The 16,023-nt window shown below is 39.3% G+C and overlaps 1 protein-coding gene and 1 non-coding gene across 4 annotated transcripts in view; one reads left to right on the top strand and one right to left on the bottom strand.

Annotated features, from left to right (window-relative positions):
- The window catches only part of COL9A1 (collagen type IX alpha 1 chain), an 80,264-nt gene that overhangs the window by 10,110 nt on the left and 54,131 nt on the right, over nt 1-16,023 (bottom strand). For 2 of the 3 annotated variants that reach the window (XM_038746071.1, XM_038746072.1), the window contains exons 24-30: nt 15,794-15,865; nt 10,627-10,662; nt 9,921-9,965; nt 8,750-8,782; nt 6,991-7,137; nt 6,491-6,545; nt 1,528-1,716 (exon numbers count right to left, since the gene is read on the bottom strand). In XM_038746071.1, coding sequence (XP_038601999.1) covers nt 1,528-1,716; nt 6,491-6,545; nt 6,991-7,137; nt 8,750-8,782; nt 9,921-9,965; nt 10,627-10,662; nt 15,794-15,865 — 577 coding nt within the window. The remainder of the gene's footprint in view (nt 1-1,527; nt 1,717-6,490; nt 6,546-6,990; nt 7,138-8,749; nt 8,783-9,920; nt 9,966-10,626; nt 10,663-15,793; nt 15,866-16,023) is intronic. The other variant, XM_038746073.1, reaches the window with a different exon arrangement.
- On the top strand, nt 10,808-10,945 carry LOC119937181. Its single transcript, XR_005453938.1, has one exon. It is a non-coding gene; the product is annotated as a small nucleolar RNA SNORA7 (small nucleolar RNA).

Below are 16,023 nucleotides of genomic sequence, written 5' to 3'. Positions count from 1 at the left end.
AGGAATTTTAAAAATGTCACATATCTACATAATTCTAGAGAGTTATCATTCAATAATCCCAAATCCATTAATTCATTAGAAATGTGAAATGGTGATTAAAAATTTAAGATGTAATATTTGGTCAGCTCCAGAAATGTAAATTTACTTCATAATCAGGTTTGAATTCTGCCGTAACTTTGCAAAACTGACTTAAAGGAAGTACAAATATGCACTCTCCTTCCAATGTCCATCCATGCAAGATATTTCTAGGGATCAAGGATGTGTCTTATAAGGGAGAATTTAATAAAACAAAATATTTTCAGAGAAAGTCAAACTTACCTAAAAGTTCACTTTAAAAATTGAAGAGTTTCGTCATTAAACTGTATATTTCTTTCAATTTTGGGCAAGTTATAATAGATGCTGTATATATGTGCCCAGATTAACACTAAAGAGAGTGTTATTCATAGTTATGAAATATGCTCTTCCAAACCTCAATTTACATAGTTATACTTCTATTTGAATCACCCTGAAATAACTAAATATATACTGCATTGCATAAAAAAACTTGACATTAACCCAAGTCTTAAAATAATCAGAGTACCATTTATAGCTTGAAAAAACATATTAGGAATTAGAAAAGTGTTACAGAAACATGTAGAAACCTTATTTCACAAACCTTATAAATCCAATATAGTATTAGGAAAACACAAATGTGTACTATCTGTTCAGGGGTTCCATAGATTTGATAAAATCTGTAAGTATTAAAAGAGTATGAACAACTACAGAGAAATTTATATGTAGAATACTGTAGTCTAACATGCAAATGTATTTAATACCTCCAACTTCTAATTCAGATGTTCCCTATGTCTCCTACAAGGAATGGATTCTGGGTTTTTCTTTTTTGAAGTGTCCTAAATAAAATACACTCAGTGACCCTGCCAGGGCTCCTTTGAAACTGTCTTTAAATAAACTGAATAAACTGCCAACTATGTTGTATTGTTCTTGGCAAACAAGATCCATTGATTAACTGATTGATTTTCCGGTTCTTCCCTCTCAGTAAGTGCTGATGAAACCTTCATCTCCCTCTCTTTCCCTTCTGGAACATTATAAGGGTAAGTACTAAATGAGAATACTTGAAGTTTGGAAGAAAAGCACCCTGTAATGTTGGAAGAAAAGCAACGTACAAGATTCCTTCCCATAAAATATAGTCCCAAGGAATAATAATAATAATAATGATGGTATTTGTTAAACACTTACTGTGTGCAAAGCACTGTTCTAAGTGCTGGGGAGGTTACAAGGTGATCAGGTTGTCCTACGTATGGCTCACAGTCTCCATCCCCATTTTACAGATGAGGGAACTGAGGCACAGAGAAGTGAAGTGACTTGCCTAAAGTCACACAGCTGACAATTGGTAGAGCCGGGATTTGAACCCATGACCTCTGACTCCAAAGCCCGGGCTCTTTCCACTGAGACATGCTGCTTCTCATAATAGAATAATAGGAATAGAACAGAACAGCACGGGATTTGTGTTCCGTGAGAGCACCTTACCTTTGGGGCCTCTCAAGCCGAGCTCACCAGGAGGACCTTTAAGACCTGGAAGGCCACGTGGTCCCATCTGTCCAGGAAAACCATTCTCTCCAGGGGATCCTGGCACTCCTGGTGGTCCGGGTTTTCCTGGAATTCCTGCAGGACCAGATGCAGGCCTCCGGAGGCTAGCAGCCATCTGAGCTAGTTGTTCTGAAATAAAATTAAAAAAAAAACAGGGAATTCTGAATCATGGGAGCCACTAAATTGATAGGGATTTCTACTCCCAGTTAGCTGCCATATTTCTAGGTTTGACACCAGTGAAAGACTTGAACAATCCGTGGGGTAAATTAAAAGAGCACACACATACAGATGGCACCAAAAGTTAAAAATAATTGTGATTAATGAATAGAGTCAAATAACTTTTCCCTAGCCTTTTTCTAGAGCTCTATCACTGTCCTTTGATAGTGCTTGACAATAGGTCATGAAGAACTAAAACGTTATCCTTATAGAATACTAAAGCTCCATTGTAATGTGCCCTAGACGAGATTCTAAATGCACAATCCCTTGTTTGTTCTTATCTGTAACCAAACGTTGGGTCCAGAAAGGCGCATGATACCAAAATAAAACAGACACATTTGAAGTATTGATTTCATTTATGAGGGCAGAGTGCATGGATAAATATTGGGGGTTTTTTTAGATAACCTCTGAAAAGGCACTGTTGTTTATACACAATTAGTATGCACAGGCCATTTCAGGTCTACCTCAATTTCAGTTATGACTAGTTTATCTTGTCGGCAAGTAAATTCTTGAAGTACAGTGTCTAGTTTCATTCGGTTTTCAGAAACATCTTGATTTTTAGAGTTTCATGGAAATTTTCTTCCTACAAAGTCTTTTCAGATTGGGAAGAGATGGGGGCAGAGGGATAAATTTAAAATGGCCTATTTGGATGGAGATATCAAATTCCGTGGTTAAAAAAAAAGTAAATATCCTTCTGGGCTTTTCCGGAAACCATTCAATAGGCTCTTAGTCTTCAAATTAAACCACAGAGAGCAGTGCTATCACATAAAATCCTTCAATTTTAGAAATAAAAGACACTAGGGGATATTTTTGTTTTAAACACTTTAAACTGTGTTAAAGCTGGAAATGGAATATGAATTTTAAAAATCAATAATGCCTATAAAACTTTAGGGCCTTTTATTAAGTAAAACATGTAGAAATGCAGAGCAAGCACCAACCCTTTGATTTGAACCATTCTTGTCAATGAACACTGAGGTGTAGTGGATAGAGCATTGGCCTAGGAGTCGGAAGAACCTGGGTTCTATTCCCACTCTGCTATTTTTCTGCTCTGTGTCCTTGGGCAAGTCACTTAACTTCTCTGTGCCTCAGTAAAATAGGTATTAAGACTGTGAGTCCCATGTGGGACGTGAGCTGTGACCAACCTGATTATCTTCTATCTACCTCAGCGCTGAGTACAGTGCCTGGCACATAGTAAGTGCTTTAACAAATGCCATAAAATTTTTTTAAAAAAAACAAGATCTTCATTCTTGTTCTCTCTTGCTTTTTTAAATTAAGGAAGTCAAAATCTATGTCAAATATGTTATTTTGTATTTCTACTATAATTCATTTATTTTGAAAGCTATCTGTGTATTCTGTTATGGCTTTGATCCCAGGATAGAAAGATTACTGGTCTATTCCTACAGCAGGAGTCAGATGGAGTCAATTGGATTTACCAAGGCATAAGTGAAAAATGCAAAAGATGAGGCTTCCTCCCTGCATATCATAGATTGGCTTCTACTACGATGATCTCCTTCTAAGCCTTCGAAAATAATGAAAACCTACTTCTAAGCAGCTTCCTACAGCAACACCCAGAAATCCTGAAGTTTACAAAACTATGCAAGCAGAAGGCCACAGCAACCAGGGTGCCGGATGGGTAATTCTAAGAGAGCTCAGTGATTCTGAACAATGGCATGAAAATTAATGCTTCCCTTTCCCACCAAGAGATGACAACTGTGCTCCTTTACTCTTACAGTTATAGGGGACAACTACATGGAAGCAATGATTTGTTGCCATTTAGGCTTCTAGTTACAGAAGTAAAATCATTATTTCCTCCACAAAGTTTTAGGGGATGGGTTCCTAGCACTGCTCATCACAGGTTTCCAACAAGATGTAAAAGCCAGGAGAATAGTCTGAAAAGACCATAAATCAGGTCCTCCTGACCCATTATCTCTTTTAAGCATGACTGTCACACACAAGTCTTGGCCACTCACTCCCATCTCCTAAAACCTTCATCTCAATGTTTCCACATTACAAACGTAATGTTGGTAATGATGTCTATCATCAGGCCCCAAGATCTGAATTAAAGGCAGCATTAGCCGCCGTCAACAGATCTCTGGAAAGATGGAGTGAAGGAACCAGCAGAAAGTAAACTTAAGGAGCTTTGAAAGGGGTTTCACCATCACCATCATCCTCAGCTGAAATATCTGCTCACTCCCCAAATGGATCCATAACCAGGGTAAAAAATTCAACCAAGAGTAATGGTAATTTGGCAATAGAAAACCAAACAAGCCCACCAACTCCATAACCACCTTGTTATCTCTCTCACTTCTGACCTCTTGCTCAATCCCTTCCTTCTACCTGGAATTCCCTCTTTTTATTCTTTTTAATAGCATTTGTTAAGCTCTTATATGGCAGGCACTGAATTAAGCGCTGGGTAAGTACTAGATTATCAGGTTGAACACAGTCCATATTCCGCATGGGTCTGACAGTGTTATTCCCCATTTAAAAGATAAGGGAACTGAGGCTCCGAGAAGTTAAGTCATTTCCCCAACATCACAAAGAAGGCAAGTGGCATAGCCGGGATTTGAACCTGCGAGCCATGTTCCTTCCAGCAGCCGTGCTGCTTCTCTTTCTCCCTTCAGAGACAACTATTTTCCTCAGCTCCAAGGTCATTCTAAAGTCACATCTTCTCCTGACTAGTGTTTCATTTCCCCAATGTTTTCACCCTTACATCTGCATCACCCAAGCTTAGAGAAGCAGCGTGGCTCAGTGGAAAGAGCATGGGCTTTGGAGCCCGAGGTCATGGGTTCAAAGCCTGGTTCCGCCAATTGTCAGCTGTGTGACTTTGGGCAAGTCACTTAACTTCTCTGTGCCTCAGTTACCTCATCTGTAAAATGGGAATTAAGACTGTGAGTCCCCCGTGGGACAACCTGATCACCTTCTAACCTCCCCAGCGCTTAGAACGGTGCTCTGCACATAGTAAGCGCTTAATAAATGCCGTTATTATTATACTCCCACTCCTATGGAACCATATAGTACTTAGGTAGATCACCTCTATACTCTATTGTTTCCCCTCCCCATAATTTATTTAATTGTTTGTCTACCCTGCTAGACTGTTTGTCTTCTCTGCTGGAAGGCAGGGATTGTTACTATTACCTCTATTGTATTCTCCCAAGCCCTCAGTACAGTAACTTCCTTGAAGGAAGGGATTGAAGGCAAATCAGCCTCTATGATCTCTCTTGTATCTTCCCTGGCACTTAGTACAAGTGCTCTCTCAGAATAAGAGCTCAGTAAATACTATTGATTGATGCGCTAGTCCATCACTATCATTTTAGTAGGACATCTCCATGTCACATTTTACATTTTGTTTCTACCATTTAGGAATTGGATCAAAAATGGCATACAGAGTCAAGTTGCCTTAAGTCATTCCCAGCCACTGCTTTCCAGATTTTCCCCCTTCCACAGTTCTTGCTCCACCCACCACCTCCTTGGGGCAACCTATGTTGTTACTTAAGCCTCAGTCACCAACAAGGATCCTGCACACTTGCTATTCCTATTCATTCATTCAATCGTATTTATTGAGTGCTTACTGTGTGCAGAGCACTGTACTAAGTGGTTGGGAAGTACAAAACGCTCCCCTTAAAGCTGGTTCCATACCCTGCAGTCCTGCCGTTGCCTAACAAGAATATCTTTTATGTTCTCTCTTCCCTTTATAGAATTCTCCAGCTTCCTGTTCTGGCTCCAATTTCCCATCACCTACTTCCGTTCTCATGCTACCCAGAGCCTACTTCCTCTCCTAACAGAAGAAAAAAAACATCCAAAATGCCTTAGGTCCAAGGGGAATAAAGAAAGGGTAACCTTACAATGTCCCCAGTTGTGACCAAAGAAGGTTCAGTCTAGAGAGACTTGTCATCTGAAGTTTTAATAGTCTGGATACTATTATAACAATTTATTTTACTTGTACATATCTATTCTATTTATTTTATTTTGTTAATATGTTTTGTTTTGTTCTCTTTCTCCCCCTTCTAGACTGTGAGCCCACTGTTGGGTAGGGACTGTCTTTATATGTCACCAACTTGTACTTCCCAAGGGCTTAGTACAGTGCTCTGCACACTGTAAGCACTCAATAAATACGATTGATGATGATGATGATGAACCTGAGCGCAGACTGCAGCTCAAACAACTTTTATTAAGCTCAGTAAATGTGCTATAGAGACTGCACAGAATTTACTTTAAAATGTTACCTGAAGCTTGAATAAAACCCCTGATCTATCCTATTGTGTCTCAATCCCATTTGAAAAGAAAAAACCAAATACGGAGGAAAACCATCAGCTTTGTTCAAACCTGCAGCACTGAACTGAACTGCAGGAGTGAAAGATAGATGGCAGCATTGCTCCAACATTTCGAAGAATACACATAGTTTACTAGAAAATTAAGAAAAGTTTGTAAATTGGCCCATTAACAGAAAAAAAAAACAGAAAAAAATGCATGAAACACAGCCCATAACTGAACTGCTTTTCAAAATTTTCAACAAGGCACTAATAGCTCTTCACAAGGGTGATATTAAGAAACCAAAATGCTCTTTTTCTGAGAGGTTATACATAATGATGGCAGTATGTTCACTAAAATAAAACTGATACTCAACCTATCAAAATTCAACTTCCTGAAAATGCAGGAGAAGGTTCAAAACACTGGGAACTTCATTTACCTTGCAAAACTCTCATGCAAACCTGCTTAATGTGTTGATCTGTTGGTGCTCTGCCCTGGGGACAGGAAAGAAAATCACAGTTTTATTCACAGGACAGTTATAAAACAGGGCATTGTTAAATTATGAATCCGGCAGGCTCCTAAGGATATGGCATTCCAAGTATTCAGAATATCTGCCTGCAACACTATGGCCAAAAAATGCTTTGTAGGAACAATGAAGGGTTTCAGAAAAATGGAGAAACACCTGCCAGTTTAATTTCCCAATCATTCATTCATTTATTCAATCGTATTTATTATGTGCTTACCGTATGTGGAGCACTGTTCTAGGTGCTTGGAAAAGGACAATACAACAATAAAGAGCAGCAATCCCTGCCCACATTGAGCTCACAGTCTAGTGGGAATCCGGAGGCATCTTCCACCAAAGGATCATTGGCAGCTGCCACATTTCTTGCTAGGTCAGCTTTAACAGAAAAAAGCATGTCTCCATTAACCCCAACTTACAGCAGGGCCCTGGATGCCAGGCAAGCCAGGAACGCCCTGTTCCCCCTGCATGCCCCGGGGACCAGGTGATCCTCTTGGGCCTTCTACGCCAGGAAGTCCCCGAATCCCTTCGGGCCCTCTCGAACCAGGCTCACCAGGATTGCCCTCCTGAAAAGAAAGATTGTTTAGTTTTTGCAGTCAGAGAGTTGTTTTTCTAAACACGACCACAGAGACCAAGCCTCAAACACCCTTTAGAGCAGAGGGTGGGAGAAGCAAGAAGCTCAAGTACCTGCCCATGAGGTGGACACTTGGGGAGCCCTGTCTGCTATCTCAGTGCCCAAGCCTCACCCTTCCTGCTGAAATGAAAAGTGGGTGAAATCTAGAGCTGCTATGAAATAGTAAAAACATTTATAGCATTGGCAACTTGACATTATTGGGCAACTGGTAGGGATCCAGATTATTCTTCATATATAAAAATTAAAGTCTGTATTGTTTTTCCCCCTTAAATTGTAAGCTCCTTATGGGCATGGATGGGCTTCATTTTATACTTTTTAATGTCTATTCCCAAGCCCCTGGTACAGTACAATGCACAACAAATACAGGCAGTGGTAATTCCATGGTGCATCTTTAAATTTTATCTCATAATTTTTATTAAGCACCTTATGGTGAGCGTTGCACCAAAGCAGATTAAATTATTAAGACACATTCCATCTTACTCCAAGTATATTTCACACCAAAAAGTAAAGGAATAATTTGTTTCAAATGCATGAAAGTGATATTCCATGAAAAAGGTTTAAGATAGCAAAGAAGAAACACAATGGATCCTATGAAAATTTTATTTCAGTACATTGAGAATCCATTCCTTGGGGCCCCCAGACAAGTACTGACCCCAAGAGACACTGCTATCAGACCACAGAGAGTTTTGATTTCAAGTTTTATTTGTTTAATGGAGTTTGGTCCTACATTAGGCTGAATGTAGTAAAGCCACCTTGGAAGAATATGCATTCCAAAGACAGGAAGGTGGATTTTTAAACTCAAAGTCCAAGAAGTGTTTCTGTTCTTTCCACATGTGTTCAATCCCACTTCACTGTCTGTAAAAGTTCCTTAACATTCAGGATCCTGATCTACATCCTTCCATTAGGAATATCCTGGGTGAGATAGTAAGATAATATCCTACAGGCTCTCAGCTATCCTTATGAAAATCTCCTTAACTTCTCCAATTCCATCAAGAAAAATTGTTGCTGTCATTAAAAACAGAAAATTTTTATAGGTAGTACAGGCCTCAACCCCAAATCCACATAATCTCCAACAGTAACAGAAACAAAAAGATTTGAATTAAACTCAAATTTGATCTCCCATTACCAATTCTTAATATGACCAACTCACACTGAAGATTAGGGCAGCTTCTTAAATGTTTCATAACATAAAAGCAAAACATAATAAATTGATCACAATTCAGTGGTCAGTTTTTGCAGAAAGAGAAAATACAAATGTCAATTCAGTTTCAGAGCAGCCTAAAATAGACAGGGTATAAAAGAATGTCCTCTAGAGAGAGATAACTTCCATGAAAAGTAGATCAGACACTCCCATTCAGTTAATCTGTCACAAAAATAAAAGTGTACATTTGAGATTTAATTTACTTTAAAGGCTGGTCCTTGAAGAATTGAAGATTATCAAGATTATCAAGATTATCAACTTGATAATCATTGATTTTCTTAACCCAGAAAGTTGCACATTTTCATATAGCTTTATTGATATTTTTGCTATTAATCATACTCACCGATCCCTTAGGGCCAGGCAATCCTATGTCTCCCTAGATCAATAAAATGAAACTGAATTAGAACAGTATGTTTATATTCAGTTACCAATGAATTTGATGAAATTTCTTCAAAACTCTCAAAAAGTTCTTGCAAGGTTGAACTCTCAAAGAAACTGACTGGACAGATAAAAACTATTCCTCAAAATAAAATTGTATTACTAATTTCAATGTAATAAAATCATAGATTTCTTTATATTACTCATGCAATCGCAGAACATCTATCTGAAATGAAAATCTCCATCAATAATAATGGTAATTAATTGGAGATCTGCATTTAGATGGCATTGTTTCACACCAGTTAACATGAATTATAAAGCATATCAAATCAGACAATATTCCCAGAGCCCATAAAAATGAATAGCCTTACCAGAAAAGGAAATTACAATAATCTTTTTTTCTCATTTACTCGACAATGGGGAACCATTTGCTAGATCAGATGCCACACTTAGATTAACACCAAAACCTGAAAATACAGAATCCCTGATTTTGATTGATTTCTATGCTAAAAAATAATCTCTCCCAAAGACGAGTTTGATGAGAAATAAGCCAAGTTCTGGTAGAAGGAGGGAAGAAATGATCAAAGAAGAAGATGGTTGGGTAAAGCCTCTTCCCAACCTGGGATAAACATGTTTTTAGGGTTCAAACCCTGGTCAAATTAAGTAAATACAGGGAATAAAAACTTGGTCATCATTTTACTTGCATCCAGTGTATAAATTAGGTATATAAGAAGAAAAAAGATGTGGGGATCCTGCAGAGGTTAATTTGGGGATTTTTAAAAAAACTATTGTGTGTGTGGCCCAAAGCAGATTTTCCAAAACCATGAAGCTGTTATCCCTCTCCCATATGTTTCCTTTCTCTAATATAAGGGCTAAAAATGATCTTCTGGTTTCCAGGGTCCAGAGTCTTTCTTCCCCTTGCTTCACTTGGCAGTTAAACTGCAGCCCTACCAAACCTGTGGTGTTGTGTGTACTGACTAATTTAGCAGAGTAAGGTATAATAAAGGGAGTTTGATCCAAGTCAAAAGTAAAGAGCCAGCCAAAAAAATTAAAAGTCAGGTTAGCAATGAGGTTACAAAAATCAACCTTGTTCAGAGAAATATCAGAAAACACTGGGTACAATACAAATGCCTTACTAGTTCACCCTTTCCACCTGCTTCACCTTCTTCACCAGCACCACCCTAAAAGTAAAAAGACACCAAACAACATTGAATCCATTATGCTCTAGACTGACAGTAGGACAGCTAAGCAGCTGTTGATCTGTGAGCTGAAGAGTAGCAAGCAAGACGGGCAGATGGTGCAGCTGAGAAATATGAGAGAAACAGCGGTAACAGCAGACAAATAAACTTGATATGCGGGCATCTACTGGGGGATCTTTCTAAAAAAAAATGATGTCAGATCTGTGGTTGAGGAAGTAAAGCCACAAAGTGAACATAACTGCTGGGTGTGCACTGGGATTCAATTAGTCAGTCAATCTGTGGTATTTACTGATCACATACTGAGCCTAAAGAACCAAGCACTTGGGAGCAAGACATATATTCCCTGCCCTCCTTGATCTTACAATCTACTGGGGTACCAGACAAAAATTATTTACAGAAAGTGAAAGCCAGATAAAGAACAAATATGTAACAAGAAGTAGTAGGACACTATTACTATGACATGCAATGAATGGAATGTACAACTGAATATATATACACATATTAATTTATATCAGAACCACCCAAAGGTTTTGAGAAGCAAGACAATCAGGTGCGACAACTTTGAAAACAAAGAACAATCATTTCTACATATTAAAATTAAGTTTAATGCATAATTTTTTCATAATAAAACAGGGAGACTCACTTGTTCACCTTTTGGACCAGGCTCACCAACTGGACCCTAGAGAACATACAGTAAGTACAATCACATTTTAAATATCTCTTTAATGATAAATTACAAATCAAAATTGTAACCGCACTAGTAATGGAGCAGCAGTATGAACTGGACCTGGAACCAGAAATTCCTGGCATGTATACCAGAGGGGCCCCTCTCAGGGCCGCACCTGGAGAGTTTCCAGTACTCTACCAGTCTCGACTACAGAAGGAAGAGTCAAGCAGAGGCATACCCATTCCATTCCTAGCTTGGCCAGTGGCTAGTGAGTGGAAAGCAATTTGCTACAAGTCAAAACTCACCTATGCTGAGCAACAGCAGCATGAGAGAGAGTCGAGGGTGCAGACTCAAGTTTACCGCATGGAAGGAGGTAAACCACTTCTGTATTTTTACTAAGAAAACTCTATGGATACGCTACCAGATCGATTGCAGATGGAGAGCAGGGACGGAATGGTAAACCACTTCTGTATTTTTACTAAGAAAACTCTATGGATACACTACCAGATCGATTGCAGATGGAGAGCAGGGAAGGAATGGTAAACCACTTCTGTATTTTTACTAAGAATACTCTATGGATATACTACCAGATCGATTGTAGATGGAGAGCGTTCTGGGAGAGATGTGTCCGTGGTGTCACTATGGGTCGGGAACAACAACAGCATAAGACAAAAATGCCAGAAGGCAGAATACCTCTGCAGCATACCTGAATGTCCTGGCCTCTCCATGGACCACTCTGACATTCCTTTTGCTTTCTCTTGGCTGTTACCACCACCCCAGTCTTCCCACTCACCTCCCTCCCTACATTTTGTCACACAGTATAAAGTAGTTGCTGGCGCCTATTTGGCAGGAAACTATATGTGAACAAGTGGAATTTTCTTGCCCCAGTCCTAGAAATGCTTAGTTATAACCTTCATAAACCACTTTGCTTGGGCCAATTCTGCACCCTTTCATGTAAAATAAAAAAAGAATTCTTCCAGGGCCCAGAGATGTTAAGAACAAAAGTCACACAAGTGCTTCCAACTTCTTGAATGGCCTAATGTCAATACAATAGTTGGTTCTCTTTGTAGAACCTCTCAGGAGTAGAACCTCTCAGGAGTAACATAATGGAACCAGCACCTCTATTAATGAGGAGAGAAGCATATAAAGCACAGGTTATAAGGCAGACCTGATATGGACTTAAAATAATTTCAGAAAACGTACCTGCTTCTTAAAAGTAGTAGTAACAGTGGCATTAAGGGAGTGCTACACTCTGGGAAAGTACAACAGAATCAAGCAGCATGGCATACTGGAAAGAGTATGGGCTTTGGAGTCAGAGGAGTCCCGACTCCACCACTTGTTTGCTGTGTGACCTTGCATAAGTCACTTCTCTACTCTGTGCCTCATTTACCTCATCTGTGAAATGGGTTTGAGACTGTGAGCCCCACATGGGAGGGACTGTATCCAACTTGATTTGCTTGCATCCTCTCCAGTGCTTAGTACAGTGCCTGGTACATAGTTAGTACTTAACAAATACCATTATTATTATTATTATTATTATTATTATTATTATTATTATTATTATTAAAACACATGATCCATGCTTTTATAATCTAATGGGAACCCCAAACAAAACTATCTCTAACCAAATCATGATAAGGAAATTTGCTACTAGTAATTCTGGTTACAATTCAGCACAGGAGGATGGAAGATAATTTGGGTGAGCTATACAGACGTTTTTCTTTTCCATATGATAAGGACAAGAGAAGCAGTTTGAGCTAGTGGAGAGAATATGGGCCTGAGAGTCAGATGACCTGAGTTCTAGTGCCAGCTCCTCCATGTCTCTGTGTGACCTTGGACAAGTCACTTAACTTCTCTGGGCATCAGTTTCCTCATCTGTAAATTGGGGAACAAACACATGCCCTCCTTCCTACTTAGGATGTGTTTCCGATGCAGGTTAGGGACTGATGCCATCCTGATTATTTAGTATCTTTCCCAGCACTTAGTACAGTGTTTGGCAAATAATAAGGGTTTAAATACCATTAAAAAAAATACTAGTATGCCTTTTGCCAGCCAATTAGTCATTGTTAGGGGGCACTGGCGGCTCAGTGTCTCATTCTGGAGCTTGACTTAGAGTCACTAAAGGTGACACTAGAATGCAGAGAATGAATTGGGAGCTGAAAATATCCAAAACGCTAACTGCCAAATGGGTTGATATGCTGGACAAGACTCTCAGACAGAACAATGACCAAAAACGCTAGTCTTGTCTGCAAAAGGCTATCACAGATAATATACTCATGCTTTGTTCTGTGGAGATTCAGGCTAAAAACTAATTTTCCAGTGGGAAAAAATATGTTTTCCCCATACCGAACTTGCCAGTAGCTATTTAATAGACAACAGCAGCAAAAGTAAAAGTGCAGGAAAGGAAATATCTAGCCTGGAAAGACAACAACTGGAGGAAGGAGGTTTTGAAAAAAGAAGCCCAGTCCCAGCCACCACTCAATAGCCGTTGAGAGTTTCTCAACTCCAGTGCCCATGTCTGACATTATGGATGAAGTTTACCTTCCTTCCTTCCTTTCACTCCTTTCCCCTCCTTTTACTACTCTCTTTCCAGCCTCCCCGAAGTCCTATACTCAAGCTGAGACCCAGAAGTCAATATTTTGAATCTTTTTGGTTGAAAGAAAAGTACTATCATGTGCCCACAGCTGCTACGGAAGGTTTAAGCTAAAACATTTCATAGTGGATTTGGGAGGGTAGGGTTTGTGGATGTCAGATTTGCATCTTTTACAATCCCTCCCCACTCTCTCCCTCTACGTAAAACCAGCTCTTCTTGTGAAAAAGATATGGTTCATAATCTCCTTACAACCCTGTTGGCTCAGTTTGTGTCAGTTCCAGTAGCCTCCTCCAAAGCAGGATTTGTCTGAGTTTTGCTCAGGACTTCCATTCAGAGTTTATATTCAGTGTACAAAGAGGATTCTATCTAATCTGCCACTCTGGGATTGATCATCTCCATCATTCTTGGGTAATCAATCTATATAATTATTGAGTAATTACTGTGTGTAGAGCACAGTACTGCAGGCTTGAGGAATACAGATCAACAGAGTTGGTAGATGCAAATACAAAGACTTTACACAGTCTACTGGAGGAGACAGACATTTAAAAATGGATTACGGATAGGTGAAATAGTAGAGTATAAGAATATTCAAATAGTTATCATGGGGCTGGAGTGAGCATATATGTGTTTAAGGAGTTCATAGCGAAGTTCATAATTGATAGAGGGGAGGGTAGATGGGGGAACAGCATGGCCTAATGGAAAGAGCACGGGCCTGGGATTCAGGGTACCTGGGTTATAAACCCAGTTCCTTCTCTTGTCTGCTGTGTGACCTTAAGCAATACTCTTAACTTGTCTGTGCCTCAGCTACCTCATCTATAAAATGGGGATTAAGACTGTGAGTTCCATGTGGGACAGGGACAGTGCCCAACCTAATCATCTTATATCTACCCCAGTGCCTAGTGCCTAGGCATATTGTAAGCCCTTAACAAATACGAATAGAAAAAAAGGGCTTATTCAAGAATGGCCTCTTGGAGGAGATGTGATTTTAAGAGTGTTTTGAAGTTGAGGAGAGTGTCGGATATGAAGGGGGTGGGAGATCTCGGCCCAGGTGAGGATATGGGCAGAGGGGTAAAATTTGCAGCATTAATTTCTTTCAAAGTAAAAGGCACTCCTCAAGGATTTTGCTAACCACTGTCCAAAGGAAAATCCAGGGTAAAATTTGGAGAAGCAACCCACAGTACAAAAAGACTTCCCGTCTTCTAAGTTCATTTCTTTTTTTAAATGGTACTTGTTAAACACTTACAATGCACCAGGTACTGCACTAAGTATTGGCTAGATATAATTGGGTTGGACACACTCCATGTCATAATCTCCGTTTTACCGATAAAGTATCTGAGGCAGAGAGAAGTGAAGTGACTTGCTCAAGGTTACACAGCAGACATGTGGCAGAGCCAGGATTAGAATCCAGGTCCTTCTGATTCTCCTCCTCCCCATCCCCCCCACCCCACCCTACCTCCTTCCCCTCCCCACAACACTTGTATATATTTGTACTGATTTATCACTCTATTTTACTTGTACATATTTACTATTCCATTGATTTTGGCCCAAAGCACAGGCATCCGTTGATAAGGAAGCCAATAGGAAACTGTCTCTAGAACATGGATGTTCATGGCTTTAGAGAAGAGGTCCTTGTTTCTTGGTGATAACTAAACTAAAAGGTCACATGATAGGGAAATAAGCCAAAGGAAAAAAAAATTAAAAAATCAACCCAAATTCTTCAAATTCATAAATGTCTTAATATAGCTAAGTGTCCAAGTGAATACCAGTTATAAAAATGTTACACTAGAGGACATTGCAGCCTCCTCATGGTAAACAAAGTAGTTGGAGTCATGAACTAAATCTGACTTTAATTTCTTCAACTAGATTACTAAAGACCTTGAGGATTCAACTAGAAAAAAGTGAAAAGGTAATTGTACACAGACATCCTGTCTAAAACTCAACATACACAGTTCTCAGATTTGTCTTCACATTGAAAATCCATTTCCCATTAAAAATTCATCAACAGCTCCTAACTAGCCAATCCTAGAGATTTGCTTGTCTCAAAGTACTGGGAAATTTGCAGACACTTTCTGCAAATCTGGCCAATTTTAGGAGCATTTCCCTGTGCATTAGACTTCATTTTAAAATACTCTGAATTAGCCATTAAGACTGGTGAAAACAACCAAAAGAATTAAGCTTATGTTCAAATTGCAACCTACAAGGAAAATAATTACCAAATTATATAGCCTACACTTTAGGATTAGGTAGGAGGAAACTGGCTCTGCAGCTAATTATCTCTTACTTTTCTCCAAATCCAGTTATTTTATTCATTTCTGAACATATTTATAAATCTTTCTGACTGCAGCTATTTCTCAATGCCAACTTTTATTACCTTGACTTACTCATTTTGAAAGTCACTGAATTGAATTCTAAAATAGTCCTTGCAAGAATGGTAAAAACAAGCCTTTTCCTTGGCTGCTGGATCCTTTCTGCTCCAGTAGCTAGCCGGTTATGAATACGGCCATTGCCCGTGCACAGAAAAAATACTTCTTTGAAGCATGTGGGTCTTACCCTGTCTCCTTTCAATCCAGGAAGTCCAGGGGGGCCAGGAACACCTGGAAGACCTGGATCACCTTGGGAACCCTATAAAAAACAAAGAGGATTGGAAGAAAAAGGGTGGGGGGCAGAATACTTTAGATGTTCTGATGTTGTTCAGAAATAGATTTGATCTTCTGACTACTAGTTTCTTTCTTTCCTGCCTCCTTAATTCAATACGTTGGTCATTTGGCACTTTTTTTCTT

The sequence above is a fragment of the Tachyglossus aculeatus genome, chromosome 1 (genome assembly GCF_015852505.1).
Source record: "Tachyglossus aculeatus isolate mTacAcu1 chromosome 1, mTacAcu1.pri, whole genome shotgun sequence".
NCBI lineage: Eukaryota > Metazoa > Chordata > Mammalia > Monotremata > Tachyglossidae > Tachyglossus > Tachyglossus aculeatus.
Note: the sequence above shows the minus strand (reverse complement) of the source record. Positions and strands in the feature narration are given on the sequence as shown.